Below are 17,589 nucleotides of genomic sequence, written 5' to 3'. Positions count from 1 at the left end.
GCGGTCCGTTGCTGTCACCTGCGCGGGCGGCTGTCGCAAGCGATGTCCGCGCAGTTGCGGTCCCACACCTTGTGAAATGGTCGTATCAGAGGCTATATTAAATCCCAACTTACCCCGATGGGTTTTGTTCGATAGAAATCGTTCGATGTTAGAGTAAAGGCGCCTCAAATAACTTTGCAAATGTAAAGAATGTCAAGCTAGTACCGTTAATATGGCACACTTCGATAGCGCTGCTGTCGTCAATAGCTAGCAGGAAGTTAATGCATTAAATGTAGTTCAATTTGAACAATTTAATGTTAAACTATTAACATGAAGTGGTTCCAACTGACAGTGTTTTGTTTTATTGTCTGTGTGATGAAGTGCTCTGGTATGTCAAAATCGGAACTCGAAGATTTCGCCGATCATCTAGAGAAGACATCGAAGTTGGATGTTATATTACTAAGTAAGTAAGATAAGGTAGTTACTTTTATTTAAGAAAAATCCTCGAAACATTCGCAATACTATCTAGTGGAAACAAATCTTAAATCGGCAGTGTTAATATTAAAGCAGAGGCGCTTTCTCTAACATAATTATACGTATCGCTAGCCATTGTATGCTTATTAAACACTGATTTAACAGGTGTCATCTCTATCGTTTCAACCGTAAAGTCACGGTGTTACATCTTAAAAAACTTTACGATAATGGCTTATTTAAACTTTTACAACTAAACGAACGTTACGAAGTTCTCAAATCACATAATACATAGGGCGCACTATAAGTTTCCGGAACTGGCCACTTACATAAACAATGTTTAAAAAGTAATTACAACATTTGAAAATGGAACTCTTTGGCTGTAGAATAGTTTGTTTTATCTGATTGTCACTTGTTTTTACATTGTGGCGTCATTTTAGAATTTGGTTGTCAACATCACCATGGATTTAACTGGTGAAAATTTTCGTGGTATGATTTTCTACGACTTTAAGTGTAATTTAACAGCTCAGCAGAGTTTCGCTCGGCTTCAAACTGCTTTTTGGCGATAAAGCACCATGCAAGACGACTATTTATAGCTGGTTTGCAGAATTCAAATGCGGTCGTGTGAATCTCAGTGACGAATTTCGTGATGGTCGCCCGTCCACTGATGTGAACAACAAAAACATCGATGCTGTGCGTCGTAAGATCAAAACAGACAGGCATGTGACATACCATGAGATTCGGGCATATTTAGGCATAGGTATGAGTAAAATACAATCAATACTACACACACATTTGGGTGTGAAAAAGTTGTCCTCGATAGATCCCACACAATTTGACTGAGGCTCAACAAACGGATCGCGTCACTTGGTGCAATGCCATGCTTACCTGATTCAACGAAGGGGCGTCAAATTTGGTGTGGGACATAGTAACAGGTGACGAAACATGAATTTATAGTTACGATCCCAAAACAAAGCAGCAATCGAGCGTATGGGTCTTCCGAGATGAGCCGAAATCAAGCAAAGTGGCGCGCGTGCAAAGTGCTTCTAAGCGGATGATTGCTTCTTTTTTTTAATAAAACTGGACATGTGGCTACTGTTGCTTTGAAGAATCGTTGTACCGTGAATAGTGATTGGTACACGACCATTTGTTTACCGGAAGTTATTGACAAAATCCGTAAAAATAACCCTAAACGCCGTATCATCTCGCCCCACGATAATGCCAGTTCTCACACGGCCAGACAGACAAATGAACTTTTGAAATTGAAAAAAAAAAATGAAATTGAAATTGAATTTTTGAAGGTGAACAATGTTGACCTTATGAGCCAACCCGCGTATAGTTCCGACCTGGCGCCTTGTGACTTTTATTTATTTCCAAAATTTAGAACTAAGATTATTAAAAAATTAAGTACCAGTTACGCGGTCAACGATTTTCATCACCTGAAGAGGCTGTCGAAGAGTATGAAAAATATGTTTCAGAGATTGTCACGGAGGAATGACATAAATGTTTTCAAAATTGGTTCATTCGTAAGAAAAAATGCATTAACGTTAACGGAGAATATTTTGAGAAACAATAAATTAATTTTTGATCATTTATAATATTTTTTTCTTATTCATTCCGGAAACTTATAGTGCGCCTCACGTTACTACCGATTGCGTGATAGTTTTGTCTGTACACCATGTACTTTAATTTTGTACAGGTAATGCGTGCATTTCTATATATTATTTTATAATACCAAGTAACGGGATGAACAAGTTGTGCGCCTGGTATTAAGCGACATGCCTGTCCATAACAGTTGAAGTAGCACTCAGAGTTTTAAATCGCATAGATCTTAGGGGCATTACCACTACACCCGTCACCTTGAGAAGTTGACAAGTCCTACGTGGCTGTAATTTCACCAGCATCCTTACCTTTAGAAACCGGAACGCAGCTTGTTTACATTACTGCTGAAATGCTTACATTACTGCTTCGTGGCAGAAATATGTAAGTATATCCCTGGACGCACTCTTTACCAAGGAACTCGACTGCTACTACTTAATATTAACGATATGAGGTCAAAGCACACATTCGGCTATTTTCGATTGTGATGTATAAATGTGACATATATACTTCATCTCTAGACAATGAAATGATTAGGAGGTGTTTATGTTTAAATTAAATTATTAAAATTAAATTAATTTATTGTAAGGGTAAAAATGGGGTAAAATGATAAAGAAACAAATGATAATATACATATAATGATACGAAAAGTCATTTGGTTTCTTTAGTAGGTATGAAATAAAACAAATAGTCAGTCTATATGTGGTCCCACTGCTGGACACAGACCTTCCTCACAGTGAGAGAGTTTGGGCTATAGTACCCACGCGGGCCGATTGCGAATTAGGAACTTCACACAGATCATTAAATTGCGTTTCAGATGTGTGCAGGTTTCCTCACGATGTTTTCCTTCATCGAAAAGTTCATGGTAAATTTCGCACATAAATTCTAAAAAACTCCGAGTTGCAAGTCCTGATTCGAACCCATGATCAGTGGGTCATGGGCCTCTCAAGCAGTGACTTGAGAGGCGGTAGGTCAAACCGTTAGGCTACCACGGCTATAGTTAGTATTATTACTGCTAAATTTCCAGAAGGCAATCCCGACTACGATTACGACGAAGATGAAAAGTTCTCAGACTATGCTTGGGAGGATAGCGGGAAGTTTGAAGGTGACATCATTTTAAATGACCGGCAAAGAAAATTGCTAGTTGAAGACGTGACAGAGGGTCTCGCCAGGAATGGTCTCCGAGACAGCACTAAGAGATGGCCGAACAATGAAGTCGTCTATTACATTCAGAAAGAACATTTCAGTAAGTATTTATATCATATTATCATTACCTTATCTAATATGTAGGTACTATGATACTGCTGGCATTTCGCGGACTGTGATTTCATTTTACATGTCCCGGAAGAGATTGTGTATCGAGAATTGGGCACTTGTAATTTTTAGCAATGATTTTAAACTATATAGTACACAAAACAGTGCAAATGGCGAACCTAAAGCCATAAGGCATTGTCTACTTGTCAACCAGAGAGCTGGGTTAAGAATAACTAAAAGCCTAGGCGGTGTTTAACATGACAAATTAAGATTAAAAACGGATAGGATCAAATTTATAAACAATTATGATACATAATTTTACACATAAAGATACATGGAATATGGATATTGCATGAGAGAGGTAGCACAAACCGGAAAAACTGAATGACGGTTTAACAAAAAAACATACGACCTAGGGACATTGTCTAAAGTATGTGCTGATTTGTTACACGATAGGATGTACTTTACTCGATCATGTAAAATTCCGAAAACAAGCGAAAATAAAAGTCTAAAACGAATAATATAAGAACAAAATATGTAATTTTGCACATAATTTTTACACGGAGATATTTTTCTTTAAGTACTACAGGGACCGCTAAATTTTGCTTTTCAACTGAAGCCCTATAATTATTAAATTCACATTTATCACAAAATTTGAAAAGCCTTTTACGACTCGACTCACCACCCGCTGCCCCGTCAGCTGCCATCGGGCGCTTGTCGACGATGGATCTGTGTCATATTTTCTCCGCCTATTTTTACTTCGCGAGGGGTCGTGTACCACACCACCCTCTGAAAATGTAAATACTTCTGAAATGCCTCGCTTTAACTCTTAAACGCCTGAACGAATTTTGATATAGAGATAGATGTGACCTACGAGAAGAGGTACGCTACTTTTTGTCATAAAAATTAATCTCGAAGGGGATGAAATAGGGGATGAACGTTTGTATGGAGAACCCTTAGAATAATAACGCATAGAAACCTAGCCCGCACACGCTAAGTGAGGCAAATTGAAGCCCGCCCAATGGGCCTACACGAGCGGGCGGGCCGTCAGTGCTCAAGGTCAACTTGCACCGCGAACAGCTCCAGAATTTTAGCTAAAAATGACGAAATGTGCGGTAAATGAGTGTAAAAATACGTCAGACAAACATAAAATAGATACTAACATCACATTCCACAAGGAAGTAACGCGTTTCAACTTGTATTTTTATATAAATATTTATTAAAACCGAAAATTAAACTACTACTAAAACTAGCCTACATGAATTTGATTTATGCCTCACTTGTGACAGTTCGTTTGATATGAAACTATCATTCTATGTGTTATTATTCTAAGGGAGAACCAATAAAAGTATGAAAATTAGTATAGTACAGTAGGCTATTCGAAGTAAGTCGGTAGGTACCTACTTATTCGCTGCAGACGAAGTTGCGAGTCCTAGTACCTATACACATAGTATGTGACTAACTTTATTCAGTATAAATTTATGTCGTATACGTGCCGTAGTTAAAAATGCTGGTCGAATTTTGCGGCTTTCAAATCGCTTCAATCTTTCAAGAGTTTAAAGAATTGAGAACCCGGCATTCAATCAGGCGCAAAAGAGCTGTAAACATTATTTCGATACATCCAATGAACACAAGACCAACAAAATTTTTGAACCTGTTCTATTTTAATTTTTTTTTGTTTCTTGTTTTCACAAAGCTCGTTTTTCTGTTTTTTTTTCGTATTATTGTTTTTTGTTTCGTTACTTTTTTTCACAAAATTCGGAGAGCGTAATATTAGTAAATAAATAGAGCTGTTCGCAAAATAACAGAAAATGACCAAAAAATAAAAATGGCGTCGTGTTAATTGGACGTATCGATTTGTTCCAAATAGACTATTTACTTAGTGAAATCACTCATCGATTTCACTAAGTAAATCAATTCAGATTCAGATAGTTTGCCAAGGCAAACTTACGAAAAACTAAGTCTAATTGATGACTTCTTGGTCCATTACATTACTACTATTGTGTAAATTTATTTATTTTAGATAGTGACCAAGTGCAAGCTATTATGGGTGGCATAGAAGATCTTGCGCAGGTGTCCTGTATAAAATTTAGACCATACCAAAAAGGAGATCGTGCTGCTGTTGTCATACAGGTATTTGAATTGCATAGATATCGGCAATGATATTAACATACATTCAAGGTAGTGAATATTGAGACAATTATTTGCCGTTAGAGGGCGCAGAGTAGAATAAAATGATTAATTGCTTTAATTATTAATACAAAGATCGAACATAAAGAAAAATTCCTTCGTCCCGACAGGACTCGAACTAGGGTCTACTCTCGTTCTTCGTCCGATATCAGTCAGAAATATTTGATAGTAATTGTTTCGGACGGATGTAGGAGTATTAGGATGTCAGAGAACGAGAGTACAGGCTCTGCGCCCACAGGCCAAAATGTACCTACAAAATACCTTCCCCTTGCTCTTCCAACTAAGCTACAGGTCGAGTTAGAAGGTCGACGAATGTCTTCTGTGTCTGTTAAAGATCTTTGTATTCAGTTTTTCTCTCGATTATCAAAACAGTTATTTTTGATACAAGTGCGGAAAGTTAGTCATTATTCACGAGTCTCGAGACAATTGAAAATGACAAATCCGCACATGTATCAAATGACGTTTTTTAATACATTTGCGAAAAAACTACATTGAAAATAAAATAAAATAGTACCTACTTAAAAAAACTCATTTTATATCTGTCTCATAAAATATAATACAATGGCAACTGTTGCCAGTATTCAGCCACAATATAATTACTTTTTTAGTGGCGCGGCGCGCAGCTACCTTGCTTAATACTCAATCAGCCATCTTTAGGGAAAATATTTTGGTATTTTTAAATGTAACCCATTGTTTTATAAAACACCTATGCAATTTAAACAAATAAGACGTTTATAAGTAAATATAACTTTTAATGACGAATGACTTACGTACAAAACACATAAATATTAAATAAATATACAACCTCTTTAGTTCAATGTTTAAGACTTGAAACAACAGTAAATAAAAAAATAGTTATTTTTGATATAAGTGCGGAAAGTTAGTCATTATTCACGAGTCTCGAGGCTCCTTGGCCCGAGCCAGAGGCGAGGGTCAAGACGCGAGACAAGTGAAAATGACAAATCCTCACGTGTATCAAACGACGTTTTTTAATACATTTGCGAAAAAACTACATTGAAAGTAAAATAAAACAGTATTTAAACAAAACTCATTTTCTGCTAGTAAATTAAAATAATGAAATACAACCACTGCAACCATTAGTTAAAAGTCTATGGAAAACTAGTTCTAACGTGCTGTTTTTGTTTATTTTCTGTAATATCGGTCTGTAACCACTTTTCTTATTATGAAGTCCTGGTACTTTTGTTTAAACTTCTTTAGGAACCCGTGCACGGTAGTGAGATACAATTTATCTGTAATACATAGAACAAATAAATATGTACATAAAGATCTCGCCTGTCGATTCACGTTTTGAGCAACTGCATTAAAAAAGATCTTTTTTTTTCGCACTACAAATCGTGCGGAAAGTTGGATTTCTCGCACTAGTGCTTTTTACTTTTCCAGTTTTTTTTTAATTTACTGTTGTTTTAAGTCTTAAACATAGAACTAAAGAAGTTGTATATTTATTTAATATTTATGTGCTTTGTGACGTAAGTACATAAGTCATTCGTCATTAAAACTTATATTTATTTACAAATACTATATAATGAACGTATCGAGTGGAGGTCCACAGTCTCTGCCTACCCCTGAATGGGTAACAGGCGAGATTTTTATGTATATATTTATTTGTTCTATGTATTACAGATAAATTGTATCTCACTACCGTGCATGGGTTCCTAAAGAAGTTTAAACAAAAGTACCAGGACTTCATAATAAGAAACAGCACGTTAGAACTAGATTTCCATAGACTTTTAACTAATGGTTGCAGTGGTTGTATTTCATTATTTTAATTTACTAGCAGAAAATGAGTTTTGTTTAAATACTGTTTTATTTTACTTTCAATGTAGTTTTTTCGCAAATGTATTAAAAAACGTCGTTTGATACACGTGCGGATTTGTCATTTTCACTTGTCTCGCGTCTTGACCCTCGCCTCTGGCTCGGGCCAAGAAGCCTCGAGACTCGTGAATAATGACTAACTTTCCGCACTTATATCAAAAATAACTATTTCTTAGTATTAATAATTATAGCAAACTAGTGGAGTTCTTTCACAAAAAATATATGAACTGCCATGCTGGACTGCCACGCAGAAGTCCCGAGTTCGATTCGCGGGCTGGGAGAAATATTTGTATGGCCTACATTTATTTCTCTCGTGGGTTTGGGCGTAATTTGTTGTCTATGTGTGTGTCCATGGCACCAGTGGTACAGGTGTCCTTAAAGCGGAGCTATGAGTGGATGCTATAAAAAAAAATTAATTAAGTATCATGAGAAATGTGCAAGCGTATAATATTAAGCTTCAGAATTTTTGGGCATCTATGAATGCGCCATTATTTTGTTAATAAAGATGCTCTATGCACATATTATCTTGAAATTAGGTAAGGCTCATGTAAGGCCGGATCCACACTTAGGTACATTGGGACGCGTAAAGTCAGTGATATTCGTCAGAGATCTGATACGCCAAAATTCCATAAATTACGTAGCATTATTTATGTAATTAACATTGACAATCACAATATCACAGGGCAGCAGACGTGGATGTTTCTCCCAAGTAGGCTACCAAGGCGGGTACCAAGTGTTAAACCTTTCCCGTCGTCACCCCGTTGGCCGAGGCTGCTTTCGACATGGAACTGTGGTCCATGAGCTGCTGCACAGTCTTGGCTTCTACCACATGCAGAGCAGCCCTGACAGAGATGACTATATCAATGTGTTGTGGGAAAATATTATTGAACGTGAGTATTCAAACTTTTTGGAAATATTATTTTTTGAATTTTGCTTGTTTTTTTTTTGTTTTTTTCTCTATGCAGAAGTCTCTATGACTATGCACGGTCAGCGTGGTAACGAAAACTGTGTGTTTTTGTAAGAAGGCTATTAATAACGTAGTAACGTACTACGACTTTATATATATTTATGTATAAACAGCAACAGCAGGTTACAGCTACAAATTTGTCAAAATTCATTGTTTATAATTGTACCTATCGGTATGCATATAACTTAAAGTTTTATTTAAAATATGGATAACAGTAGATGTAGATAGGTACTCATAAGTACTAGTTATTGGTCGATGTATGTACTACAGAACAACAAAAATATTTATAATAAAAAGTAAAAAATTACGTCTCAATAATCAATCCTTATTAATACAAGTAAGCTCACGAGACAGCACGTGCTGACGTTAGGTACCTATCATACCTAATCCTCAAGAGCAAATGTGAATACAAATCAGATTTTTGCGCTATACGTAATGACAAAATCTCGCATTCCAAGCGAGTTGGCCATGTCATAGCTAAACTTCTAATCATATGGATTAGAAAAATCTGTTTATGAATGTAATTAGAATTGTTATTAGAAATTATATCGACACTGGAAATGTAAAACGTTTAACGTGCATTTGAAAAATATTACTGGAGGATTTTTTAAGAAAAAACGTTTCCGCTTTTCCTTAGAACAAATGAAATTAGAGTTATGATTTTATTTTCTGCACGCACGCAATGCACGTTAGACGTTTTACATTTCCAGGGTCGATATTGTCCTCGAGATTTACAACGTACGTATCTGTATTATAGGCTTGCGATCTGGAACTTGACTTCATTTTGTTTATATTATATTCAGCGGCAAGACACAACTTCCGTAAATACAACTCGTTCTCGGTGTCGGACTTCGGCGTGGGCTACGACTATGACAGCGTTCTGCATTACAGTCGCCGCGCTTTCTCTGTCAATGGAAAGGACACACTTGTTCCTAAACAGGTGACCCCTAGATTGAGTTACAAATTAACGCACGGAATTAATAACGTATTGTGCCAGTCGATCACACCAATTATCTGGTCTCAAAGCATGCGATGTGTACCAGAGTAATGGAATTCACTCTGGCGGTTAGATTGCTTTTTATCTACAATTAGTAATTTAGTCCTACATTTAGAGCGAATCGCTGCTTACCTTACATATTATTTACATATTCCATTGTGTTTCAGAGCGGGGTCTCTATCGGGCAAAGAAGTGGTCTGTCAGACAAGGACGCCAAAAAACTGAACAAAATGTATTGCGATGCTGATTCCAGTGATATTCGCTCAGCCGATGAAAATGAAAAACAAAAATCAACAAAGGAGAAAGAAAGTGAAAAGCCTAAAAGCATGCCTTTTCAGGGCCATGGAATAGGATACCATCAAGGTAAAACTGTGGCTATAAAAGTGAACCCTGAACCTAAAACTTATAAAATAACAAGCACCATACCAAGATATCATGTTTTTGATCATTTTAGTACACCGCCACCAGCCTTGTCGCCAAAAACCTTTTTTGAAGAAACTGGAACTGCCAAAGAAATAAATTATGACTACGCAACACCGAATTATAAAACTGACTTCTCGTCGTACGATAATAACAATAATACAGGAGAAAAACCAACCAATTATATTAACAATAACCTAGATAAGCCTCTTAATAGTCCAACACTCAACAACGATGTTAAAACTAATAACAAAACACAAACAGAAAGCTCTGATATATCTAATGAAGAAGAAGAAGAAGAAGAAGAAGAAGAAGAAGAAGAAGAAGAAGAAGATAATACTACTGAAGTTGTTGACACAGTTAATGACGCTATTGACAGACTGGTAAAAATAATGCCGCCGACAACATTTTTTGAAGAAACTGGAACTGCCAAAGAAATAAACTATGAGTACACAACACCTAATTATAACACTGAGTTCTCGTCGTACGATAATAACAATTCTACAGGAGAAAAATCAACCAATTATATTAACAATGACCTAAATAAGCCACTTAATAGCCCAACACCCAACAACGATGTTAAAACGAATGAAAAAAAAATTCAAATAGAAAATTTGGATGAATCTAATGAAGAAGAAGAAGATAATGCTACTGAAGTTGTTGACACAGTTAACGAAGCTATTGACAGACTGGGAAAAATAATCAAAACTCATGTATATCCATCACAAACACCTGATTTGGATGTTTATAAGATTAAACCATATGATTCTGAAATCGTTGCTCCGATGACAAAACATGAACCAGATTCCGAAATAGCAGAAGTGGATAAAGTTTTTAGTACAAAACCGTCATTCCTTAAATCAGTTGCCCCTGAACCAAATATCGATATAAAAGCCTCATCACCTGATGAAGAACTGAACCTAAAAATTGAAAAAGAAAATAAATCAGATATACAATACAAAAATAAAATAAATTTCCCGAATTATGATAAAGATACTTCGGATTTCTCTGATTATAACAAAGACACGTATAAAAAAAAACGTATTTCAAGTTCTCCAAATCATAAAGAAGAACAAGAACAATTGCCAAAGCAGGAATACAGCATCTATAAATACGGATATCCGTTGTTTATGAATTATTTACGTTATAAACCGCAACCGTATTACAACGACAAATTATATTCGAAAAAGATAGATTTTCCGTACAAATCCAATTCAGGGTTGTATAATAAATTCAATGACAGTGACGAAAATGATTTCGAAAATATATATACAGGTAGTATAGAGTTTGAAGATGTGACAAAAGACAATCAGAAGGAAGAAATTGAAACTGTTGAGGAACCGACTTCTGAAGAAGTAGAATCATCCGACAGGACGACGTACCCGCAGCATATACTAAATAAAGTAAAAGAGGAGGTAATCGAGACGCCACATTTCGATACTTTGAAGTCGTTAGAATATCCTGAAAATGAGGATGCTAATTTTACAAAAAGCGACGTAGAGTTATTGGGGCATACAGTACCGCTGCAAAATAAATGGTACAAAGAAGAAGAAAATGAAAACGTCAATAATAAATACAACAACACATCTTACACACAATCGGTGCCGAATGAAGAAAAAGATAGTTTATTACAAAGGCTACAATTAATTGCAGACCATAAAACGATTGAAATTCTTGGTAAGTTACCTGGTGACAAAGACGTCTATCATTTATTTGGAGTACTTGTTCCAGTAAAACGAGAAGGTGCTTTTTCAATACAACAAAAATCGAGCAAAGATAATACGTAACCATTTGTCTACCATACCAAGCTAAAAATGTGCTATTCTAATAAAATAATGCATTATTATAATGTAAAGTCATAATAATAAATAGTTATATAAGATTAGTTTATGTACACAATTCAATAATTATTATCGATGTCAAATTATAAGCTTGAATAATTACGAACTTGTTTGTAATTTTTGAAGACTATGATATTATTTTGTACTTAATTGTGATTTTTGTTAAATAAATAAATCAAGTTTATTATTATATTTATTTTATATTTTTATATAATTTATTTATATTATTATTTAATATTATTAATTAAATTTTTATTTAATGGTTAACCACTTCCTTACATTTATCCTTTCTATCCATTGACTGACCGCGCGTCGTCGATGTTCTGGTATGGTAGGAATTTACAATAAGCAAAATGGTCACATTTTCAAGTGTCACATATCAATGACAATGCCAAAGTCAAATTTGTCAACACAAGAGATTAGATCGTCAATAATTTTTATAGTTGCGGATAAAGATAATAATGTAATTTTAAATTCAGTTTTTGTAGAAACTACTACGTGGATAGTGGTTCTAACGTCTGCGTTGTCTTCTACATCATAAACAAGTGTTAGAAATGATTTTCCGACACCGGTGACAGCGGGAGAACTAGTAAAAGTATCGGTAACATTTTGGTTGATTTTTTTAAGTTTTGCACTTAATTTCATGGGTTGTGCTGTATCATGCGTGCACCAAACAACGATGGCGTTGTTTGGTAAGCATTCCAACCCATCCAACAGCGACCAAGACGCTCGAGTTAAATTAGAAAGGAAGTTATACTTGGCTAAAGAATCCCCGGAATCTGACTTCGATTTGTCCGATTGTCAACTCCAAAAATTACCCTCCGGCATTTTCTGTATCTGTAAAGTGTATAGAAAAGAACATTTATTTTTAAACGAAAATTATCTGCGCTCTTTAGACGATGGAGGGCAGTTATCTGATTTATATCTTCTTAAGGTTTTAAACTTAAGCTATAATAAATTCTCTCGTTTGCCCAGTGATATTAAATATTTAGTGAATTTGACAGAATTCTATGTACAAAACAACCAGCTCAAGTATATACCTGAAGAAATACAGTATTTACAGAATCTGCAGATTTTGGATGTATCTAAAAATAGACTAAAAAAATTGACTCCATCACTCGGTAAACTGAAAAATTTGAGGAGATTAAATATTACTACCAATGAAGAATTAAATGAATTGTGCCCTGAAATATGTCATGCAACTAACTTGATATCAATTGAGTTGGATTGTGAAAAATATGTGTATCCCCCACCAGAGGTTATTGCAAAGACCACTGCTGAAATAATGCAGTTTTTATGCAACAAATTGAATATTGAATATGTTGCACCCTCAGGCGATCTTGAAGTTTTTATGATTCAGAGTCCAACATGTTCCACAAATGATCCATTTGTAAGACAACCTACAATTACTTGGGAGGAGCAAGAGGCTGCTATTACAGAGCAAGAAAATAAAATGCATGAAGCAGCTAAAGAAAGAAGAGAGAAATTTCTAACAACCGTGATACATGACCAACTTGTCCTAGATACGGAGATATTAAAAGTTCAGGAAGCCCGAGAAACAGAGAGGCAGAAATTGCTCAAAGCTATTCAAGTAGATGAAATTGAAATTGCTTGTTTGGTTGCTAATTTTATTGAATCTGAAAGATTGAACCCAGAAATAGTACAGCAGCAGCTAGCCCATGAACAAGCTGAACATGATAGGCTTCTTGAAATTACGCGACAAAACTATGACAATCTGAGAAAGGCAGAAGTGATGAAGGCAATGGAATCATTGATCAAAGAAGATTATTACATTCAACATTCTATGAAGAATTATGAGAATTCTAACAAAGACTTAAAGCAAAATGTGTTGATGGAGGAACTGGAGGGCATGGATAAATTACAAGAATTTATAAAAACCAAAGATGAATCACGCTCAGTTTTAGTGGGCCAGCTTTTAGAAGATCATGATGTTCAGAAAGCAGTAGTTGCATCATTAGTTGAACGAACAGATGCAAGAAGCTGGAGTTTAAACCAAGAAATTGCTTTAATTTCTTCACATTTAGCTAAACTTAGTATAATAGAACAAGAAAAGAAAAAACTACAACTTACATACAATTACAATGAATTGTTACACCAGAGAACACAGCTAGTGACATTGCTTGATGACCTTTTGGATCAACAAAGCATTAGAAGGAAACAGCTCATAGATACACTTAAGGAAATGGAGCAAAATGATGCTGATAAAACAACAGATTTTTGGTTGAGAAACTACCAGAAATTACTTGATTCTGCACCAAAATCTTTACTGAATATGGGAAAGCAGTTGGATCCTCAATTTGCGATTTATCTTTTGCAAGAAGGTGTCATACATTGTCTACCATTTCTAGTAAAGTTCTTGTTTTCCGAAAATGTATCTTTGTTAAATTTAACTTCGAAACAATTGAAAGAAAGTGGAGTAACTTTGGCAAGTGATAGGGAGGGCATCCTGAGAGCTATAAACTGTTATGTGGGGTCCAAAACTCAACAGAGCTTTGACCCACCTCAGAAGCAGGAAGCACCTTCATTACCTGTGCAAACATCTTCTGAAGAACAATTGTGTACTGGTGTAGTGAGTTCTACAGATGTAGAAAGTTTAACAATGCAAACTGAATGTGTTATTTGCATGGACGAGAAATGTGAAGTTGTATTCATACCTTGCGGGCACATGTGTTGTTGTCAGGAATGTGCCAATAAAGAACTTGACAGTTGTCCTATGTGTCGGGGTAGCATTGAAAGAAAAATCAAAGTTGTGGTTGCGTGATCTTCATGGTGAAGTGGATTCTATGTTTATGTGACTTTTAAGTATTCCACACAATTCAATGAAATATCTTATGAATGCCAATAATACTTATTGCATGTGCAATAAAGGTTGTAATTAGTTATTGGAACATCTTTAATGCAATATTTATCACATTAAATGTAAAATGGTAGATTTTATTTCAGATCTAGTTTCAATACTGGGTTAGAATGGAAAAGCATTTATATTACTCATTAATATTGTATTGTTTTTGTAAGATACAAGCAATATTGCTATAGATATTACGCTTCAGATAATAACATTATATACAAACTAAAATGCTATGTTGAATGTACACTTATTATTAACCGACTTCAAAAAAGGAGGAGGTTCTCAATTCGATTGTACGTTTTTTTTTGGATGTATGTTACGCGATACCTCCGGTATTTGCGAACCGATTTTCATGATTCTTTTTTGTTGGAAAGGGGTACTTCCATAGTGGCCTCATTTCATTTTGAAGGAAATCAACCACCCCTAAGGGTGGCTGTTCACGCATGAAGATTCATTGCGCCAAAATTTTCTTAAGGAGCAATTATTTTAATGGTTGATTTTGCTATTTCTCCAATTCAAGGCGTTTTTCTCGCAAAATTCTTTGAGTAATGAGAACCGATTTTTATTATCTCCAGTGTCAAGTCCTGTATAGTGGCGAATTTAAGGATATTTCAATAAAACTTAGCAAATAGACGTAATTCCACGTACTTTTGAGGTCGGTTTTTTTAGTACTCTGTACTGAGATTATTTGAAAGAACCTTTTTCCTTAGAATTACTTTTATAATAAACAACTGTTTTAAATTACACTGATATGCCTATATAAATGCCACAAATATTGTTATCGAAAGCAATTCAAGAAACAGTGTTCAGATGTACATAGATATAACAAACCACTTATCAAAGTATGATAAGTGATAAACATATTATACTTCGGGAAATTACCTGACTGTTGCAAAAATTATTATTAGCTTTATACAGGTCTAATTCAAGATAGCTCTGGATTGGAAACAATAGAAATTGACAATTTTGACAAATTAACAGAGGTCACATGATTATGGAAATACCAGTTTGCGCACAGTATTCTTATTGTGTGACTATTTGAAAATAACTTTTCAAAATAACGTTTAGAGGTGCGTCCAGATCTGGCGAATGCACCGCAATTGCGCCTGTACGAAATACGAAAGGCTCGCCAGCTGTGCACGTATCGCACATGCAGCGCGTTCGCGGCGCATTCGCCAGATCTGTACGCGCACTAGTACGAAATTGTATTCAATGTGGAATTATATTTCATGAACACGCAATAATCCCCACTCGACAGTCACGTAGTGCAAAAATGAGGACGGTTTAATGGATTAGTCTGTGAATGTGACATAGCTATAAATTAATTCATACAATTCCACGTACATAAATATTTTAAACCTTTGTTTCAATACAAAATGGTCACTTTATTACGCTTAACACTTTTATCAAAGACTGCTTCTCCTTTTTAAAATAAAACATTTTGATTATGACCAATTATTAAAGAAAGTAGAAATACTAATGATTATAACAGTTTTGTTATGTATAATATACTAAAGTTAGTAGTTGTCTTTCTGCATTATTAATAAAAATGTGTCAATCTAAAAGATTGTGCCTTCATGTTCAGTCGTGGGCCCATAATAGATGTGTTTATAAAACTGAATTAAAGTAGTGCTTTAAATTGATGACGTGAGCAACTCTATTATTGGCCCGCGATATCTTTGTACGCATTGTTACGCTATCTATACTATTTGGACTATTATGTGTGGTTTGTAATGTATCCTTATATTTTGTCGAGTAATTCAAAACCTGGATATATATACATCATCAATCTATATTACAGGTTTAATAGGTACGTTTACTCTTTGACATGTATAAATGGGTACGTATGTTATCTCGACACAAGTGAATTTGTAAAGAAAAACATTTAAGTATAAGTTGAACTTGACAGAACCGTGTAGAATTTAGGGCAAAGTCAAAGTGCTTGATTTTGTCCTTAATTTTGTAAATCTTGAAGAAAAATTCTTAATTCTTAAATATTGCCTTAAAACCTCTCATTAGAGGAATCGTGTGCCTAACTGTGGGATTCATATGAGTAAACACAGTACAGTGAACTAGTGAAGTTAGAGCTTGTTCTAATAAATGTGTTGATTCGCTTAAACGCAAACTGTACTTAATGGTAATTGCATCTTTCTTCCATTAAGACAGAAGACTTGTTTTTAGCAGACGTGAGTTTAGTAGAGGCAAAACTGCAGAGCCTTGAACGCTGCCGTCAAGTTGCCTGCTTATCGGTAATCTACAGGATATATCACAGATAACGTGGGATGGAATAGTCACGATTCAATTCCGCCTTCCCATTTCCATCGCCGGGGAGCTAGATCTAGGCTTGGGTTCCACCTCTATGTTGTAGATATTCCAAGGATTCGCACGAAGCGTTACGCTTGCACATTTATACAGTGAATGGCTATATGGAGTGGAATTCCCTGCCTGCAGACTCGTTCTCTGAACGTTGGCCTTTTCAAAGACAAAATAGGAATTGATTAGGTATGCATGTTCGATCGTCGATCTCATCATCGCTGCGATCAGGTGAGGTGAAGGTCAAATGCGCATTTATATTTTATTAAAAAAGTTACGAGCTGTAAAATTTAAAACATTGAATATCAAATAAGTTTAGTTTGCGATTGTGCAAATCAACCCCAGTGTATTAAATTTTAATTGTTAAGTAATATAGTGGTTTTATATAACCTACTGTCCCTTTAATGTGAGGTTAAACTATAATCTAAATTCCCATATTCTAAGGCCTCATTAATTATGAAACCGCCGGCGCGGGCTTCCGCCTGGGCTGCGTTCATAAGGCGCTATACGCCGCACCTACTTATTCATTGTAGATGTGTTCACGCGATTCCATACAAGTGTATGATATTGCTTCGCCGAACCCTCGCCCGTGCCTGCGCGTTCATATGGGGCAGCAGTCGAAATGCTGTTTATACCCGGACGTAAGTCTGCAAACTTGCATGGTCAACTTGACACGTACTTGTTATTGGGTGTGCGTGTAGGTAATTTTGCAGCCTAACGTACTTAATTTCTTAATAAATTCAATCTACTGTTTCCAAATTCATATTTAGGTAGGTAATAAGGCTGTGATTGATATAGTTCTTTACGATTTAGTTGTTTAATTTGAATTTTTGTATTTAATTGTTAATACTCAATA

The 17,589-nt window shown here is 35.4% G+C and overlaps 2 protein-coding genes across 2 annotated transcripts; both read left to right on the top strand.

Annotated features, from left to right (window-relative positions):
- The first annotated feature begins 116 nt into the window (after positions 1-116).
- LOC113233326 (putative uncharacterized protein DDB_G0289263) lies at positions 117-11,497 on the top strand. The gene is made up of 6 exons (XM_026468418.1): positions 117-442; positions 3,077-3,295; positions 5,327-5,436; positions 8,009-8,216; positions 9,097-9,233; positions 9,458-11,497. Exons 1-6 carry the CDS (start codon positions 310-312, stop codon positions 11,495-11,497), a joined length of 2,847 nt encoding a protein of 948 aa, XP_026324203.1. The 5' UTR covers positions 117-309.
- Positions 11,498-12,194: 697 nt separating this feature from the next.
- Positions 12,195-14,333, top strand: LOC113233300 (E3 ubiquitin-protein ligase LRSAM1-like). Its single transcript, XM_026468370.1, has one exon. It carries the CDS (start codon positions 12,195-12,197, stop codon positions 14,331-14,333), a length of 2,139 nt encoding a protein of 712 aa, XP_026324155.1.
- The last annotated feature ends 3,256 nt before the right edge of the window (positions 14,334-17,589 follow it).

This window comes from Hyposmocoma kahamanoa, unplaced genomic scaffold (genome assembly GCF_003589595.1).
Source record: "Hyposmocoma kahamanoa isolate Upper Pololo Valley unplaced genomic scaffold, ASM358959v1 78, whole genome shotgun sequence".
NCBI classification, from domain to species: domain Eukaryota; kingdom Metazoa; phylum Arthropoda; class Insecta; order Lepidoptera; family Cosmopterigidae; genus Hyposmocoma; species Hyposmocoma kahamanoa.
This window is presented reverse-complemented; position numbering and strand designations above follow the sequence as displayed.

Excerpts from the sequence above, each read along its gene's own strand:
- LOC113233300 (XM_026468370.1), top strand. The coding sequence starts at position 12,195 with ATGGGTTGTGCTGTATCATGCGTGCACCAAACAACGATGGCGTTGTTT.
- LOC113233326 (XM_026468418.1), top strand. The coding sequence starts at position 310 with ATGAAGTGGTTCCAACTGACAGTGTTTTGTTTTATTGTCTGTGTGATG. Across the intron at positions 443-3,076 it reads GTTGGATGTTATATTACTAA|AAGGCAATCCCGACTACGAT; the intron begins GTAAGTAAGATA and ends CTAAATTTCCAG. Across the intron at positions 9,234-9,457 it reads ACACACTTGTTCCTAAACAG|AGCGGGGTCTCTATCGGGCA; the intron begins GTGACCCCTAGA and ends ATTGTGTTTCAG.